The sequence below is a fragment of the Corvus moneduloides genome, chromosome 25 (assembly GCF_009650955.1).
Source record: "Corvus moneduloides isolate bCorMon1 chromosome 25, bCorMon1.pri, whole genome shotgun sequence".
Classification (NCBI taxonomy): domain Eukaryota; kingdom Metazoa; phylum Chordata; class Aves; order Passeriformes; family Corvidae; genus Corvus; species Corvus moneduloides.
Window position 1 is genome coordinate 6,790,717 of NC_045500.1, and position 17,603 is coordinate 6,808,319.

At 50.9% G+C, this 17,603-nt stretch overlaps 2 protein-coding genes across 3 annotated transcripts in view; one reads left to right on the top strand and one right to left on the bottom strand.

Annotated features, from left to right (window-relative positions):
- The window catches only part of BCL9L (BCL9 like), a 46,018-nt gene extending 39,626 nt beyond the window's left edge, over positions 1 to 6,392 (top strand). The window contains exons 7-8 of one of the 2 annotated variants that reach the window (XM_032133613.1): positions 248 to 508; positions 1,743 to 2,902. In XM_032133613.1, coding sequence (XP_031989504.1) covers positions 248 to 508; positions 1,743 to 2,902 — 1,421 coding nt within the window. Of the gene's footprint in view, positions 1 to 247; positions 509 to 1,742 lie in introns of both variants that reach the window. The other variant, XM_032133612.1, reaches the window with a different exon arrangement.
- Positions 6,393 to 7,549: 1,157 nt separating this feature from the next.
- CXCR5 (C-X-C motif chemokine receptor 5) lies at positions 7,550 to 17,598 on the bottom strand. The gene is made up of 2 exons (XM_032133620.1): positions 15,809 to 17,598; positions 7,550 to 10,744 (listed from the first exon to the last, which is right to left on the bottom strand). The coding sequence occupies exons 1-2, from the start codon at positions 15,845 to 15,847 to the stop codon at positions 9,668 to 9,670; spliced, it is 1,116 nt and encodes a 371-aa protein (XP_031989511.1). The 5' UTR covers positions 15,848 to 17,598; the 3' UTR covers positions 7,550 to 9,667.
- Positions 17,599 to 17,603: the final 5 nt, after the last annotated feature.

Consider the following 17,603-nt stretch of genomic DNA (forward strand, 5'->3'; position numbering starts at 1 on the left):
AGGTAGACCTGTGACACAGGCAGCAAACGCTGTGTCTGTGCTGGGCAGTCAGGGGCAGGTTTAAGTGGAACTCTCTCACTGCTCTGGAGCAGAGTCTGTGCATGAGCCTTCTCAAGAGTCCAGAGAGTGCTCTGTGCTTTGCAGCCTCCTCTGGTCACTGCTGTCAGAAGGAGAGGACAGGGTTGCTCTGGTGGGAGCAAGTCACAGTGTGTGGACAATACTGAGTTGATCTCTCTCTTGCTTGCAGGTTCTCTCCCTTCTGGGCCTCGGAGCAGCTCTTCCGCACCAGCCAGTAACACGTCTAGCACCATGAATCCGAACATGCCTTTTACTTCCTCTCCAGATCCATCCCCTTCCCAGAACCCCCTCTCACTGATGATGTCCCAGATGTCCAAGTATGCCATGCCCAGCTCCACACCACTTTACCACAATGCCATCAAAACCATCGCCACCTCTGATGATGAGCTGCTGCCAGACAGGCCTATGCTTCCACCTGGAAGTATGTCAGGTATCTACTTCTGGAGGTGGGCTTGCGAGGGGTCAGACTGTCTTGTGGCTGCCAGTGCACGTGAGGCAGCAGGTGGAGATTAGAAACTCTGATCTCCCCATGACTGCCTTGTCACATAGCTTAAATTTCCCCTTGTTTGTAACAGTCTGTGCACTTCCCTGCCCTCTGCCCAGGCTGCCCATCAGCTTTTGGCTTGGGTGGAAGGACATTGTCTGGCTTGAGGAGCCCTTCTTCCACAAGACCTTAAAGTTTTTTACCTTTACCCATGTTAGATGTATTGGGCCCGAGTTTTTATGGCTCCTGGAGTTTTCTCAGGTCCAGGACTTGGAGGCAGAGGTCTGCTGCTTAAGAGCCCTCGTGTTCCTATGCAGTGGGACAGGGTTGCTCTGAATGGGGCTTGGGAGTCTGGTGTTTTGAGTGGAGCCCAAGTGCCTGCACAGGCAAGGCTGTGTTGTGGCACAGTTGTGATTTCAGTAGGCCAGATATGCTCCACTAGGTAGTGGCACCGGTGAGGACATCTAGGCAAATGAGTGTTTTTTGTCACGTGGTGACAAAACCCCAGCAGCCCAAAGGGGAATTCCAATGTGCTCTACCACTTGATTTAGGGGTTTAAAGCGGTCTGATAAATATTTTGGGCAGTTTTGAGAATGAAAAATCAACTTTTTGACTCTTTCACTGCTGAGCAGTCACTTAGGTCGACTTCAGGCATGCAAATCCACAGGCACTGGTGGCTGCTCTGCCTTTCTGACAGGCACAGGCCTTCCCGCCCAGACAGCACCTGTGTCGGGCTGCTGACTCTTCTGCTTTCTTCCTCCTCACCACCCGAGGTTGTGTGGTCACTGGAGCTTGCTGGGTGGTAAACCCTGTGGCAGGCAGTGGGGAAGGGTCACTCCTTGCTGCCTTTCAGGCAGCTGAGAGCCCTGCTGGGGCAGGTATAGGGCACACACCGAGCCAGCCAGGACTCTAAAATCACGGGACTGTAAGAAATTACTAATCTAGCATGGGACTGGATGAAGCTGGAAGAGCCCTCTGATGCTTGGGGAGCTGGAGTCTGGGGCACTTTTTTCTGATGTTGGTGATTTGCAAGCCCATCTTGGAGCTGCTTACTGAGCATCATGCTCTGTGCTCAGGGCATTCTGAGCAGGACTGTTTGGCAGGCTTTCAGGATGTGGATTTTGCAACACTGAAAGTTCTGTGGGAAGGCTTAACTCTTCTCTCTTTTTCCTGTCCTTAGGCGTGACAGGGAATCAGCCAAATCAACTGCACTTGAACTCTGTGGGGCCTGGATCCTCTCAGAGCCCCATGGGAATGAATCTGCCTGGTCAGCAGCCCCTTTCCCACGAACCGCCCCCCACCTCCATGATGTCCTCCCCAAACCCTCTGGGGTCCAACATTCCTATGCATCCAAGTGGGCCAGGGGCGGGTGTGCCCCCCCAGAACCCCATGATGCTGCCCCCAGGTCCCCAGGACTCGTTGAACCAGCAGTGTGGCCCTGTGCACAACAGTTCACAGATGATTCCTTCTAACCAGCTCGTGTTCCCGCGCATGCAGCAGCCCCACAATGCCATGCCATCTCCTGCCGGAGGCATGCCCATGGCCCCCAGTGCAGGAGGTGGCCCTGGGATGCAGCAGCATTACCCGCCAGGGATGCCCTTGCCGCCTGAGGACCTTCCCTCCCAGCAGCCTGGCCAGATGCCCCCACAGCAGCACATGATGGGCAAGAACATCCCTCCTCGGATTGGTGACCCCTACCCGCCCGTGCTTCCTGGGGTGGCGTCGGTGCTGAACGACCCCGAGCTCAGCGAGGTCATCCGCCCCACGCCCACGGGGATCCCGGAGTTTGACCTGTCCAGGATCATCCCGTCAGAGAAGCCAAGCAGCACCTTGCAGTATTTCCCCAAGAGCGACAGCCAGGCACCCAAATCTCAGCCTTCCAACCTCCACCTCATGAACCTACAGAACATGATGGCTGAGCAGCCCCCCGTGCGTCCAGGTATGAATGCTCCCAGCCTCCCCGGGCAGCAGGGCGTGCAGAGGGGACTGAGCATGCCCATGTGCCATCCTGGACAAGTGCCCATGCTGGGCAGGACAGGCATACCACCCCAGCAAGGCATGATGGGCAACAGCATGCACCAGGGCATGATGTCTCCGCAGCAGAGCCTGATGGCCCAGCAGAATTTCATGCTGATGCAGGCCAAGCAGAGAAGCATGTCTGTGTCGGGGGAGATGTATGCCCAGACAGGACATATGATGTCACCTCAGGGCTCTCTCATGGGGCCCCTGCCTCAGCAGAACCTCATGGTCACGCACCAGATGAGGCAGAGGAGTGTCTCCCTGGACAGCCAGATGAGTTACATCCCCGGACCTGGGAACATGGCGAACTTGCCTTTCTAACCCTGACTGGTGCTCAGGGCTGGGGAGGGGATGGGGCTGCCCCTACAAACATTTTTAAACCTTTCTGTGGGGGAGGGTTAGGGGCCAGTGCCGGTGGAGGACACCACGTGGGATGCTTTACATATCGGATTCGCCTCTACACAGCAAACCAGATGTGCAGTAAACTTGATGTGAATTGGGTTTCTTTTTCCTTTCTTTTTTGGGGAAGGGGAGGGTGGAGAGGCTGGGAGTGGGGCTGTTACTTAGAACCCTGTGTGGTGACCAGGGACATCCAGACCTTGTGGCAGTTTGTAAAGTTTTCACTTATGGTTTTCCTCCGTCAAGTGTTTTTCTTGCCCTTTTTCCCCCCCTCTATTTTTTTTTTTTTTTCCTTCCTTTTTAAGCAACCAAAATGTGCAAGAGGGTTTTTGGAACTAGCTGTAAATAGGTCGCTGGGAAAGGCAAGACTTGTGCTGGTTTTTAATTGTTCTGTATTTCTGTGTTTTAATAGAAGCCTCAAAACATGATTTAAAAAACAGAAAGAAAAAAAAAAAACATGCTAAAGGCAACAGTGTACAAGGATTGAAGACTCTCCTTGGGGGAGGCAGGAGGATCCCCAGGGTGCACAGGGTGTTGAGAGATCCCATTGTAGAGTGACTCTGTGTCAGACCTATGTTGTTCACGCATCTGAATGGTTTTGCATGTGTGGGAGAGGGGGTGGTGCAGTGTCATGCAGATCTCAGGTCCCGTGGATACATGGCTCCTATGCCGAGTGCACAAACATAACCACTGACCAAGGGCCATTAGGGGGCCAGAGCTGTAGCCCCAGTGAAATGCTGCTGGAGCGGTGCTCATTTGGCAGGGCAGAGGCCACAGCTTTACAGGACACAGCTGTTGCTGCTCTCTGGGGAAGCTGCTGTGTCTGGGCTGGGAAGGATGCTGGCCCTTCAGCTGCAGAAGCATCAAGAATCTGGGCTTCGCAGATGATAACATGCTGGACCTGAAGATCTCGACCAGCCCTGTCACCTCTATTCCCTTCTGTTCCCTTCGTGCTTGTCCCCTGTCGGCAAGGTGTTGGGGTGTGTAGGGACAGATGGGCTTTGAGGTGAGTGAGGTGATGCATTCCAGTGCTTCCAGGAGAGGCTAGCTGGGAGCCCTGATCTTCTGCAGCCTTCCTACACCAGTCTATTACCCATCCATTACCCTTTGCCACTGCGTCGCACTCGGCCGCCATTGAATGCTCTCCCAGGTCTTCCTTGTGCTTGTCAATCCTTCATCTCCAGAGTTTTGCAGGCAGTCTTCACTCCATCATAACCTGAGCTACTGGCAGCAGCCCTGCCCTATGGCACAGGAGAGGTCCAGCTGTTGAAGACGGCCTGTCCCTGAGCGCAGTACTCCATCTCAGCATTCAGTGTCGGCAGCATGGCCATCCTGTGCTTCACACAGAAGAGGCTGAAGTTGAGTTGCAATCTCTCATTCCTAGGCTGGCAGAAGCATGCCATTTGGACAACTCTGGCCTTTCTGGATGTGCTCCACCCTCTCCATCCTGTACTCCATAAGGTCTTCCTGCATGCAGCCCTGATGGTCTTTCCCATGTTTTTTCACAGAGGGGAATGTGGCATGATGCACATGCATTTCTGCACACATCACAGTATCTCTGGACCTCTGTGGGGACTGCATTCCAGCATCCAGTGGTGAACCTGGGACACACAATTGCTGGAGGAACACAACTTGGAGGATTATCTCTGCAGAGCCAGGCTTAACACACTACCTCTCTTATAACCAAGCTCACCTTTCCCAACTTCCTATTGCAGGGAGGAGAGGGCTTTGGAAAGGGAGATGGCCAAGTAGTGAGTGAACAGCAACACTTTTTAATCATGTTGCAAGCTGTTTGGAAAGGCTGGTGGGTGCTGAAATGTCAGCCTAACAGCTGTCTTGATCCAGTCTGTGAGAAGATGGAGCCATAAAGTCCAGTTAGGAATACATTGAAGCTTTGGGGGCATTTTGTAGTGAACAGTGCTGGGTGAGAAGCATGGGTTTGGATCTGAGGAAGGATCTTGCTCCAGTCTCCTGCTTTGTGGGGGTTTGTTGTATACAATGTGAGCAAGTAACATTTTTTGAAGTGGTAAAACAGGAACGAGAAGTGCTCCTTCCTGCCTTGGCAGTTGGAGCAGAAGAATAATCTTCAGCCCAGGCGTTGGACCTGACATGTTAGCTGGTTGGATTCTTGATCCTTTCAGTGTGTTTCATGTGGGAGGATGTGGCTCAAACAGATGTAGCTCTTTCTAAGCTTGACTTGCCTGAAAGGCTGTAGCTTCTCTTGGCTGCACTTCAGGGTGTTGGCTGCTGGTAGTTTCTCGTAAACATCCAAATACCAATTGCAGTCCAAAACCTTGCTCATCATCCACCAGCAAGTCTCTGCTAATTTGAAGCCATAACATTTTCTACATGGAAGTTTTTTTTGTTTGTCCATAGATAGCTGTTGGTTTAGCCTGGCTGAGATCTCCATGTGTTTGTACTTCCCCTGCTGTCCCTTTTGCCCAGCCTGACACAGAAGTTGCCTGGGGCTTGCAGTCCTCACTCTGTCAGCAGTGCATTGTCCCTGCATCAGCAGGAGCCTGCAGGCTGTGGCACATGCCATGCAGCGTTCAGGAGCCTGGTGCTGAGCGCTCACAGGGACGTGGCAGTGTGATGCTATTTCTGCCTGGCGACAGGAGGAAGACCTGTCCTTCAGTGACGAATAAGAAGCTAAGCCTTTTGACCCAGCAGCCCTGGATACAAAAGGGAAATCCTGATGCTAGGTCAGAGCTGAGGATTCTGGAGCAGCAGTCGCTGCTCTTCTGCAAAATCCCACTGCCCTGGAGCCAGCCCTACCCCTACCACTGTGATGGCTGAACAATGGGGAGAAGAAATGCTGCCTGACACCCCTGTGCCCTGGGCGCTGCTCCCAACCATGTCTGTGAACAGCAGTGTGGCAGGAGTTCCTTTGGAGGCTCAGTGACAGCCAGTCCCTGTTAGGCTCAGGCAAGGTTTGCCATCAGCTGGTTGCCCGCTGCTGTGACCGTGTGTCTAGTCTTGTGTCTTGTAGTTTATTGCTCGGCTCCTCACCTTGAGTTTTGTGTACTGACTCCACCTAATCACAGTAGAAGGTTTGCCCATCTTTTAGCCATGACTTTGCCACGTTTTTCCAGCTCCAAAAAAGCAAATGCTGGGAAACTGCGTCTTTCAGTATGTCAAATAATCACACACACCTGGAATTAGCTTTCACATTGAGGTAAAGGTGACTGACCTGTTCTCTGTCATCCCATGGAGAAACTTCCCCAGTCATTTTGTACCATTATATAAATATATATATAAAAATATAAATATATAAATACAATATGTGAAGACATCTTATTGGTTTTTATTTGAAACAATTTTTAGGCTTGTTTTTGGGTATCTGTGCTGCCTGTAATGTATTGACCTGTTTTATAGGTGCCTTTTTATTAAAAAGACAAATTTCGAGACCTGACCCTGTGCCTGTCTTTGATTTTCCACAGGACTGCAGCGGAGACAGAGAGTGCAAGACGTGCTGGGAGGGTTGTGTGGGCATTGGGGGAGCCCCTTCTCTACAGCACTCCCAGGCACGCGTTCATTCATGCGTTCCCTTACTCACACTCACCTGTGCATGCTCCACTGCCTGCCACGGCCCTGTGATTGCTCTGTGTGTGTAGCAGGATGCTCTGCTGAAACACCCCAGCTCTGTCTCTTGGGAGACTTGGTTGCCCTGCAGGAAATGCAGAGCAGTGTGCTGTTGTGAGGGTCGTTGTGTTCCCATCTTTGGGGTTGCCTTCATCAGAGACCAGGGCTTCCTCTGGTTTGTCTGCTGGAGCCTTGTTTGCAGAGCCCAGTCCAGGACTGGGGATGCAGAGGGTGTGCTGTGGGCGGTGGTGGCATTGCCCTCCCGCACACCATCTCCCTACTCTCTGCAGGAGCCACCTTGGAGCTCCCCTTGGCTCAGTCGCCCTTCCCAGTGCCTGGGTGGGCAGAGTACATCTGCCTCACTTGGTAGGGGTGGGATAGTGGCTGAGCAGAGTTCCGTAGGAGAGGCTGAAGGTCTGCCCGAGGGCTGCAGGGGGGCTTTGGCAGTGTGAGCATTTAGTGGGGAAGCCCACTCTGGGACTAGGTGTTGTGACAGTCATGACACGTCTCCTTGAGGAGACAGCAAGGGTTTCGCTGAGTGGAAAGCAGAGCTTCCTCTGCGGTGAAGGAAAGTTCCTCTTGCTTTCTTCTTGTCGCCATTCAGCAGGCTGGCTGCAGGCAGCTGTGGAAGCAACAATGGCAGCTCTCTGGGGAAGGTCTGCCATCTCTGAGCCAAGCCATTCCCAGGCTGTCTGAGCCAAATGTAGGTGCAAGGGCAGCTTTCCAGTCAGGTTAGCAGCTGCTGTAAAACTGGAGCAGAAGGTGCTGCAGTTAGTGGAAGAGGCTCTGTAAAGCAGAGAGGCAATGTAGGTCTGGAGTGACTCTGAACACAGCAGAGCCTTCTGTGGCACTGGTGAAAGGGAACCTGAGCAAGGTGCTCCTTCGAGCAGAGCTTGTCAGAAAGGTGCCATCTGCCCACTTAGTGCTCTCTAATGCATCTGCCTTGAAGAAAGTGACGCTGTTGCAGACAAATGCTTACAAGCACTATACACGAGAAGATGATGTTTTATTCAACTGTTTATTATAGCTTACCTCAAACCTTCCTAAAGGTTTGCACACACCAGTGCTAAAAGCTATAGTAACCATAGATGTTTAATCTGTTCACTCTCATTTGCGTGCAGATTTTTTTACTTTGTGATCACTGTAAGAATTTTACACTTTGACTGTTATTTTTTTCAGTAACATTTTCATGTAGAAATACAATTATCACCATAACCTGCTGGGGAGGTGTTTACAATGCATCTGCAATGGGTTTGCTCACTGGTACAACGATGGAGAACACGAGTGCAGGCTTGAGAGACTTGCCCTTCTCTGCTGCATGTATGTGCTTGAACAACCACAATCACCATTACTTGAAAATTTCGTCTTTGAAGATGCGTTGCTGCAGGAAACGGTGGACTGCCTTATACTAGGTGAGTTTTCTCCTGAAGTCACAATGTGAGATCAAGATATTGAGATCTCTGCCTGCGTCAGGCTGAGGTAATGTGACCCCTTCCATAATGGCTGGTCTTTTTAGCAGGGCCCTTGAGTACTGTGAAGTTCACCTGGGACCGAGCTCTCTGCTAGTGGGATGAACTTCAGAAGTGAGATTAGCACAAAATTCCTGCTGCTGCAAGAGAACTAACATTGTTTCGACATTGCTTAAAATGTGAGGTGAAGGGTAGAGCAGATTTTAAAGTGTGCTCGTGATGAGGGTCGTGCTCATGTGACATTGGTATGTATGTTCAGGCCACAACACTCCTTAGGAACAAATGTCGTGGAGCAGTGTTGTGGGCCCGCTGCCATGTGAAACTGTGACAAGACCTCCTAGGCAGCAGCAGGCTGTCTTGAGTCTGCTGGGGCTTCCCCACACACCAGTTTGCAGGGTAAGAATTAGTGATGGGGAAAGCTGCTGCTCTTATTTTGAACCAAATTATCATCAAGCTGCCCTTATCTGAGCAGTTTCTGCATACTTGCAGTTCAGGGCAAGATCACCACCCAGGTTTGTCCTCCGTACACCTGGATGCACTTAATCTCTGAAAGCCCTGTAGATGCAGGTGGAGGAAAACTATCAGAAAGCATAGTGCAAAGCAAAATGCCACATATCCTCTAGAGCCTTGCTAAAAACAAAGAGAAATTATGCAAATGAGCGCTTTCCCTTAGTCTGGGGCAGTGGGTCTCCTTGCTCTCAGAACCCACAAACAGCCATACAACTAGCTGCCAAAAAAACCCACGTTCTGTACCTTCAGCCTTACAAAGCTGTGTGGTTTCTCTCCCCTGCGTGCAGTCACAAGACAGAAGCCATCTCTTCAGACAGTGTTCTTCCTTAAAGGAAAACTTTTGCATAGCCAGGCATTCAGTTCAGCAGCCACTCACAGGAGATCATAACAGCAGTAAAACAGATCAAACGAGTGTGGAAGGATGCAACTGGTGTCAGGAAAGGAGTCTGTGACAGTCAAATCTTGAAGTCTGTGGGAAGACCTCCTGGCATGAGCTGTGTTGGGAAGATGAATGTGTTATGGCTGGCTGGGGGAACGTCACGCAGCAGGAGGACAATGTTGTGGTCAGAGAGTGTCCAGCACTGTGTGTCCATGCTATCAGATTGAGCTCTGCAGACCCCCTCTGCAGTCCTACCTGCATCTCTCCAGTTGCTATGGCCACTGAGTCCCATGGCTTCCTTTGGGCATGTCTATACCAACCTGAACTAGTGAAATGGAGACCTGCTTACTGATATGACTCATTTACTTGGATGCCCTTTTTTCCTTGCCCCTGGCACCCCAGTCCCGTGCCTGGCTTTGTGCACAAGATGCCTGCAGTCAGTTTTTCGAGGAAGAGGTGGGAATGTCAGGTTCAACCCACTCGAGTTCATTCAGCCCCACAAGAGTGACCATCGACATCCAGCATTCACCAACAGCTGCCAGGTGGATCTCTACAAGTATGAGAACCAGGAAGAGCCTAGAAAGGTATCCGATGGGATTTGGGTGTTTGGTGGCTATTGGACCTGTTTCCTGAGGAGTGAAGAAAGTTGTGGGGATGCTTGTGAAACTTGTAACTGAGACCGCAGCAAGGGTGCCACTGGGAAGGAAAGCCCCAGGCCAGTTCTGCCCTGCAGGCAGCCTTTCCCAGCTAGAAGGTGGAGATGGAGGTGGTGTTGTCAGACTCTATCCCACTAGCCTTCCTTGTCACCTCCAGGATCTCCTGCAGGGTCTCCTGGCTTATGCAGCCAAGCTCCTGTAGGATCTGGAAGAAGTCGTTACGGAACTTGACCCCAATAAAGGCGTAGAGGATGGGGTTGAGGCAGCAGTGTGTGAAGCCGATGGCCTCTGTCACCATGATAGCTGTGTCCAGCTGGTCTTCCAGGAGGCAGTTCTTGGTGAAGGCTTCTAGCTTGGTAAGTGTGTTCAGGAAGATGACAATGTGGTATGGGCTCCAGCAGAGGAGGAAGATGCCTGTGACCAGGATGGCCACACGGACGGCTTTTTGCCTCTGCAGGCGCTGGGACTGACACAGTGCCCGGATGATGGCCATGTAGCAGTAACACATGACCAGCAGAGGCACAAAGAAGCCCACGGTGTGGTAGAGGAAGCGGGTTGCCAGCCATGCATTGTTTCCATCAATCCCAACCTCTGGAAAGTAGCAAATGCTGCGGTTGCTGTCGTCTGTCCACACTTCCATGAAGATGAGATCAGGTAAAGTCAGAAGCAATGAGCAGAGCCAGACAGCCGTGCAGGTGAGGTGGATGGAGCGAGCTCTGCGTTTGCGGTAGGTGTGGATTGCATAGACGATGGCCAGGTAACGATCCACCGCAATACACCCCAACAGCATGCTACTGCAGTAGAAATTGATCTTGTGGACAGCACTGAGTATCTTGCAGAGGAACTTCCCGAATACCCACCCAGCCAAGCTCTCCACCACGCTGAATGGAAAGGTGAGCAACAGTGCCAGGTTGGCCAGTGTGAGGTGGAAAAGGAAGTTTTCTGTGGTGGTGCGAGACCGCTTGAACCTCTCTAAAATGACCAGGACCAGGGCATTGCCCACAGTCCCCAGCACAAACATCAGCAGATAGATGAGGGGCATGAAGACCTTTCTGAAGGGGTCTCCCTGGTTGCCAACCACAGATGAGGCTGGGTTGAAGCAGAAGTAGCCCTCCAAAGAAGGGGTGGTGTTCTCAGCTTCGTAGTAACCACTCAGCTCCACCTGGCTCTGCGGAACAGAGAGAGTCTTGTTAATGGAGGGGAGTTTCTGAACACAAGAACCCGGTCCCTCAGCTGCACCTGGCAGACCTAAACGGAGCACCCCCATGTCCTGCAGCCCACCTGCCTCAGGAGGAGATGCTGTCTGCAATGTGATGACCTTGGAGGCCCCTCCACTGCCAGGAGGTGCAGCAGCAGGTAGAGAGGGTTTTCTCCATCTGTGACAGCGAGGACTGCTCAGTCTGTAATCTTTAACTGGAGTATTTGGGGATGTTTTTGTGTCCAGTCAGATGATCAGTTTCATCTTCTGGTTCTTGCCAAGTTGCCTGCTGGTGCATTTTGCTTTCTCACATAGAATGGAACCCTCCTCTACCAGCTTTCCTGATTTTTTCCACCCATTTCTGACACGGACCACTCTTGTCCTGCCTGCTGCCTGCTGTCAGGTATAAAGATGGTAGGATTCACCGCACAGCACATCAGTACCTCAAATTTTGTGCAGTGAACCTGTCCCCTTCTTCTCCTCCTCAGAGGCCTGAGAGCTGCCTATGACAGAGCAAGGTGAGGTGGTGACAGCAGCAGTTGTCCTTTGAGATCGCTTTCCACACACTCAGAGGAAGGTGTGGGGCAGGTGTTCAACACAATGGGAGGAAAGCCTCTGAGGCACTATGGTGTCATAACTACAGGAATAGGTGATGGAGAGAGAGATCTGTTCTGCTGATAAACCCGTCAGCCCTGAATTAATTGCAGTCAGAGCAGGAAAGGGAAGGGAAAACCCCACTTGGACCCCAGGCTGATACCCAGTAAGGGAAGAGCAATAGAGCTGCTGCAGATGTGATTCGCCCTTGGCTTGCTGTATCTTCTTGACCAGCCTGTGTTTGGGCTGAGGCTGTGGGCAAATCTCGAGTGCTGGGAAGGTGGGATTCTGCTCAGGATGAGCTCCCTGGATGATAGTCACGCTCCAGCTGGCCTTGCACAAACAGAGAGTGGTGGAGGAGGCTTGTGGCAAACTGAAAATTAGTAACAACTGGGAAGAGCTCAGCAGCAGCCACCCTGAGGTCCCCCACCCACACCCTCTCTTGAGACCTGTGCTGAGACTTCAGTGTTGACCACAGCGGAAGTCTCTGCTCATGCTTTCATACCTTTCACTGCCAGCTGCAGCCGTTTGCACCTGCTGCGCCTTCCCTCATCAGCCAAAGTTCCTATCTAAAAATACCAGCCCTGCTTTACACAGTTTTAGACCTGATTTGGGGGGTTTTTGCTCACCCAATGGGCTACTAAGCAAAATTACTGTTACCAGCCTGGAGTCTCGTGTTGTGCCTGGCTAGGGAAGGGTGATTTATGTTTCTTTTCTCTCGGGCAGCTTTCTCTGGGTAAGGCACTGGGTGCCTCTGCACGTGACGTGGCGGCAGCAGGACTCATCCAAACTGCTCTGCAGATGAAACCATCTGCATGGTTCCAAGAGGAGCCTGGGCATGCTGATGGGGCAGAAGCCTATGGAGCATTACCAAACATGTAGAGCAGACAGCTGGCACAGGCAGTCTCCAAGCAGTGGACAGTAGGAGAGCGAATGAGTCCTTGGGAAAAGTGGGAAATAACCCTGCCCAGCTCTTGCTAATGTAACTGTGGGGCTGCAAGCCTTTGGTGAAAAGCATTTTGTATTACCAAAGAACTTTTATTTTTCTGGTTTAGGGTATGATTTTGGAGACCAGAGATTGCTGCTAAAGACAAAAGCCTTAAGAAATCCCTCCCAATTATTTCTCTCCCCAGCTTGAAAGTACTTCCTGCCTATGCTGTACCTAGACCTTTCATCAGGAGTTACCAACACACATAGAAATCTGTGATGTGTTGACCAGGGCCAGATCCTTGAAGCTCTCTGAGAAAAACAAAACCAACCTAAAAAGCTTTGCAATTTGGTGCAGAGACCAAACCAGGCTGCTCAGGCTGTGCAGGTGACTGTGCTGAAAACCCCAAACAGATTGTATGTTGGAATGGGAAATTTCACTGGGAAGAGGTTGGACGATTCCAGCTTTGAAGGGAAAAATGAAATGATAGAAAATGGCTGGGTTTGCTGGCTGGAGTGTCAGTCCTCCCTAGGAGCCATGCCAGCGCCATCGTTGGCAGTGGATGGGCAGCTTGGGCAGTGCTCAGTGGCTTTGGCTGCTGACCAGTTTCCAGCATCGCCTTGGATTTGGAGCCGGAAGTGCAGAGGCTGAGTGCCACTATCAGACACCATCTGATTGCTGATGGGGAGCGGGTAGGGAGGGCTCTGACTGGAAACCACTCGCTGTGGGTAGGCGAAGTGTGTGCAGAGCTGTGTTTGAGTCGTCCTCTCCTGCATCTCCGAGCAGAGCAGCACATGTGGGTAGGAACGGACAGAGATGAGTTGGAGACAAATAAAAGAGGATGAAAAATCAGAGTCTGGGCTGAGACAGGAAAGGCAGGGGCCAAAGCTGCAGGAGATGCACTTAATATGACAAGCAGAGGCTTCTGGGGGCTCTGCTGGAATTCTCATTTCTAGGACTGGAGGTGGGTGACTGCCTGATACGGGATGGGGTAAGTCAACAGTGTGCATGCAGAGGGACCTTTGTACAGGTCTCCTGCAAGACAATTGCAGCAGTTTTGGGGGTGGGAGAAAAAGTGGTGTCTCTTTCTGTAAGAGAGCAGGCAGTCAAGTGCATGCCCGGGAAGGCCATTCCTGTGTGCTTTTTGTTCAGGGACCCCTTTACCCCTGTAACCTGCATCACAGAGTTATTCTGGTCTCCGTGTGTCAGCCGTTTCTCTCAGATCCCCACCCCTGTCAGCAACCAAAACATTTGGCTGCGGAAGTGAAGCAACCTGTGCACGGTTACGGTTTTTCCATGCGAACCATTCCCTTCTAGTCGATGCCAGGGCTGGGAGCAGCACACTTCATTCCCAAAACCTTAAAACTGTAACTGCCCACATCAGTACAATTTACTGACACAGCTTCTGCTCGTGCCTTCTCCAGGGGCTGAACCAGGGAAATCCAGGACTAAGACCAAGGCCTGTGGAAATACCATGTTACTGTAGTGTAGGTGCCTTTACGGTCTTGAGTCATGTTGGTCCCATTGCAATGAAAACTGGCCTGAGGAACCTCGGGGAACCTGGTGTAGGTCCCAGCGGTCTTTCTGCAACTGTGTTTTTGGTTGTTTAATCTGCAGCTGAGGAAGGTTAGCAGGCAAAGCTATGGAGAAATGGGGTTATCATTTTGGGGACAGTACTTTTCCGCAAGGTTACAGAGTCAAATGGTCTCATACGGAATCAAAATTTAGGTGAGGCCCTCACTGTATTCTGTGTGATACTAAGATAAATGCCCTTTTGGTGCAAACGTTCTCATCATTTTTCCTTCCATAATTGCTCAATTGATCAAACAATCCTCTCTACACAAGGCAGGGTTTGTGTTGCCACTGACAAGACACTTTGGAGGCCCTTTTTTTCAAATCTCTGTGGGTAGGTTGCTGCTACAAGCACCTAGCATAAGTAAAGCAACATATGGCACCACCAAAGCAAATACAGTGATGCTCATGTGATATCTGTGGCCTCCCTGTTCCAAGGAGGGAGCCAAATCTGGGAAGCTGCCAGGAGACAGAGGTGGGAAACAACATATGTCAAACTCCCAACAGCAGAAGTCTGAGAAAAGGTTTAAAACTCCTCCTGCCGTGGCACCTGACTGTGGGCATTTAGTCCTAAAATCAGCTGGGTCCCCCCCCCCCCCCCATTCCCATCACATGGGGTCTCCTTTATGATGTAAAATAATTCACAGCAGAGATTAAATCACTAAGATAAGGATTACGGAAAGTTTTGTATGCAAAGAAAAGGAGGTGAAAAAGGCTTGAGTTTGGTTATAACCTCTCAGCAAATTTTAGCGCTGCCACCGAACTTCAACAGAGGTCAAGGAAATAAGCGTCTTCTCCAAAAAAATTTTAAAGGAATGACTGCCATTTGCAAAGGATTTTTATACTGGATGAATCAGAAAAGAAATAAGGAGGGTAGGGCTTGCTCCCCCATCTCATTGCTCTTCCCTGGTGTGTAGGAAAAAAGGAGGAAAGAAAATTTGGTAACAATTGAATCCAACATTTCTCTTTTTGGAATAACTAATCCTGAGGTCTGCTGCAGAGAGCCATTGTAGTAAAAAATAAATTCTGAGATGCAATATTTGAAACTCAGGGTAATGATAATGCTGCTGTGTGCTTCCCGTTGGATAGCACAACGTACTCTAAAAGGTGCAGCTGCTCTTATGCACTTGTAAATGCTGGGAAGAGAACTGTGAGGTAGAATACCTAGTGTCATCACTCCCTGTTAGAAGAAATACTTGCAATTTTATCTTCCTCTCTTGTAAATATACTGCATATTCCCCTTTCAGCAGAGTCTATGACAGCCTGTATGTGGAGAAAGCAAGCAGGATGGTCATATCAAGGGTTTTCACACATGGAGAGAGAAGACTGGGTTTGCTTGGGTATTCCAGTTGTGTAAGGAGACCAGATCAGGTGTACAGGGCTTCGCATACTGTGTACAAAGTCATTTATACCCCCGAAGGCTGGTGCAAAAGGTGTCTGGCTCGGAGTAAGTGTTTTACGCCCACATTGTGCTAATGGCTGTGCAGACAGCAGGGCAGCAGGGAGCAGAGGCTGGGACAGGCTGGCAGCACAGGATGGGACTGCTGGAGCCCTGCTCTCCAGGTGAGTCACCTGGCCCTTTGCAGACACTCTGGTCTGTGTCCTCATGCAAGCTCAGTATTTGGGCTTAGTGCTTGCCAGCACATCTGTGCACAAGGTGCCGGTAGCTAGGCAGCTTTCCCTAACAGAATCCTCAGCACCCCTGGATCGCAGTGGCTGCAGCCACACTACACTGGCTCTCTGCAAGCAACAGCATTGTGCTTGTGGTCAAGTCTGGACTTAAGGAATGCAAGGACAGATTACACTGGCATAAGAAATGGCTCAAGCTCTGCCTCTGCCAACAGGAGGGTGAGAAGACGGACGGCCAGAAACCTGGCCTTTCTGCCCACCCCAGCTCTACCTGCCATCCCTGTTGTCAAGCAAAGCCAGGCCCAACTCACCAAGTCATAGGTCTCTGATGAGTAGCTCACAGGCCCCATGGTTGGAGGGGCAGGATCCGTCTCTCCTCCAGAAGTTTCTACAAAAGTTCTTTTCTGGGGTGGAGTTAATCATTTAAGTGAGTAGGGAGGGACACAGAATGCAACAATAGAGTATTTGCAAGGCAAATGAGCTCCAGGCATAGCACGACCTGATTGATGTAAAGATTAGCATCTAGCTTTATCATCTTTTTACTAGTGCTGTAAGTTGATTTTTAAAGTACAGTTTGAAGAATCCATATTCCTTTGGTCTGTAACACAGAAGATCCAGAACATCCTTAGGTCTTCCCTGGAAACCTTCAGGGCTCTTTCCCACAGCCGTCCTTGTTCCAGGTAGTCCGAAAGGCTTTGAAAACTTCTGTGCCAAGGACCACCTTTACCAGTAATCTCCTGGATCCAGGCTCTTCTTTGGAGCTGTGCAGGACTTTGAAGCATGGGTATGGTCTGTATGATCATCGCCCTCTGCCTTGGGGTTCTCCTGGCTGCTTTAACCCCAGTGACTTGTGGTTGTCTTCTGCTCCTTCTCCTGCTGCTTCGCCCCTCGTCTGGGCTTGGGGGAGTGTGAGGTGGCTTGCACAGGAAAGCGAAGCCTTGGCAGCCGCTCTGCAAGTCTAGAGCAAGGCTAGCAGGGGCTGGGCAGCTTGATTTCACAAGGGTAACAAAGGAGAATTAAGATGGGAAATCAAGATTTTCTCTGCTCGGGGAAATGGACATTTTGTTCGGCATTTTGTCACAGCACCCGACTCACGGTGAGAATGCCCCAGTCTGGGTCAGCAGAGTAGGATGGCATTGCAGCTGGCATTCTGGCAGAAAGCTTTTCCTGTGCGAGGAGCTGAGGTGGTTTGACAAGCACAGTTCTTGTCCTCCTCTTGTCTAGGCACAGCTGCACCAAGGCCTCTCTACCAGCAAAGACTCTGGTGGGACTTTGGACTGGTGAAGAAGGAGGTGGTGTTATTCTCGTGGGCACTGCTGGATTACAACCACTCCTCCTGCTTCTTAGATCTCGCCTTGTTGGGCACCCACTGCCCCGAGGATGCCGCTGTCGTCCTCTGCCATAAGGACCTTTGTGTGCAGCTGCATGTGCTCATCAGCCTCTGGGCACTCTTTCTCCTAAAACTGAGAGGATGGAGAGCAGCAAAACCGGAGGGAGGCCATAGGGAGCTCACACTGTGCCTCACTCACATCCCCCACCTCACAGGGACAACGCAGACTGAGCAAGCCCTGTCCTGAAGCCTGTGCTGCAAGGGTTGAGGGTAACGCGAGGAGTGGGTACCACTGAGCCTGGGAGACCGAGAGGAAGGAAGGATGTTCTCAATCAGCCAGAACTGGAGGGTGGAGCCTGTGCCTTTTGCTGCTGAGGGTGGAAAAACAACCATCTAGAGACAGCTGTAGATGAGAGGAACCAGATCAAATGAGGAATGTCCTTGTCCTTTTGCGTGTATTTTGGAAAAATATTTGAAGAAAAGTTTGGCTGCGAAGCAGTTTTGGAACTACCAGGTGTTTAAGTGCTAGTGTTTAAGATTACATTCCCATTGTGTCTCGGTTTGTCAAAATCCATGTCTAAGTAACAGCTGTCTAAAAAGAAGTGCAAAATTCCCAGCCTGACACGATGGGTGGTTACGACTCCTACAGGCTGTGGCTCAGTCTTTTATTCTTACGTTTGTGTTGGCTCTGTTTTAATGACTACATAGCGATGCCCCGCTAAGTTTCCACACGTTTTTTCGTCAAACCGGGTTAAAAGGGAAGGGCCGGGACTGAG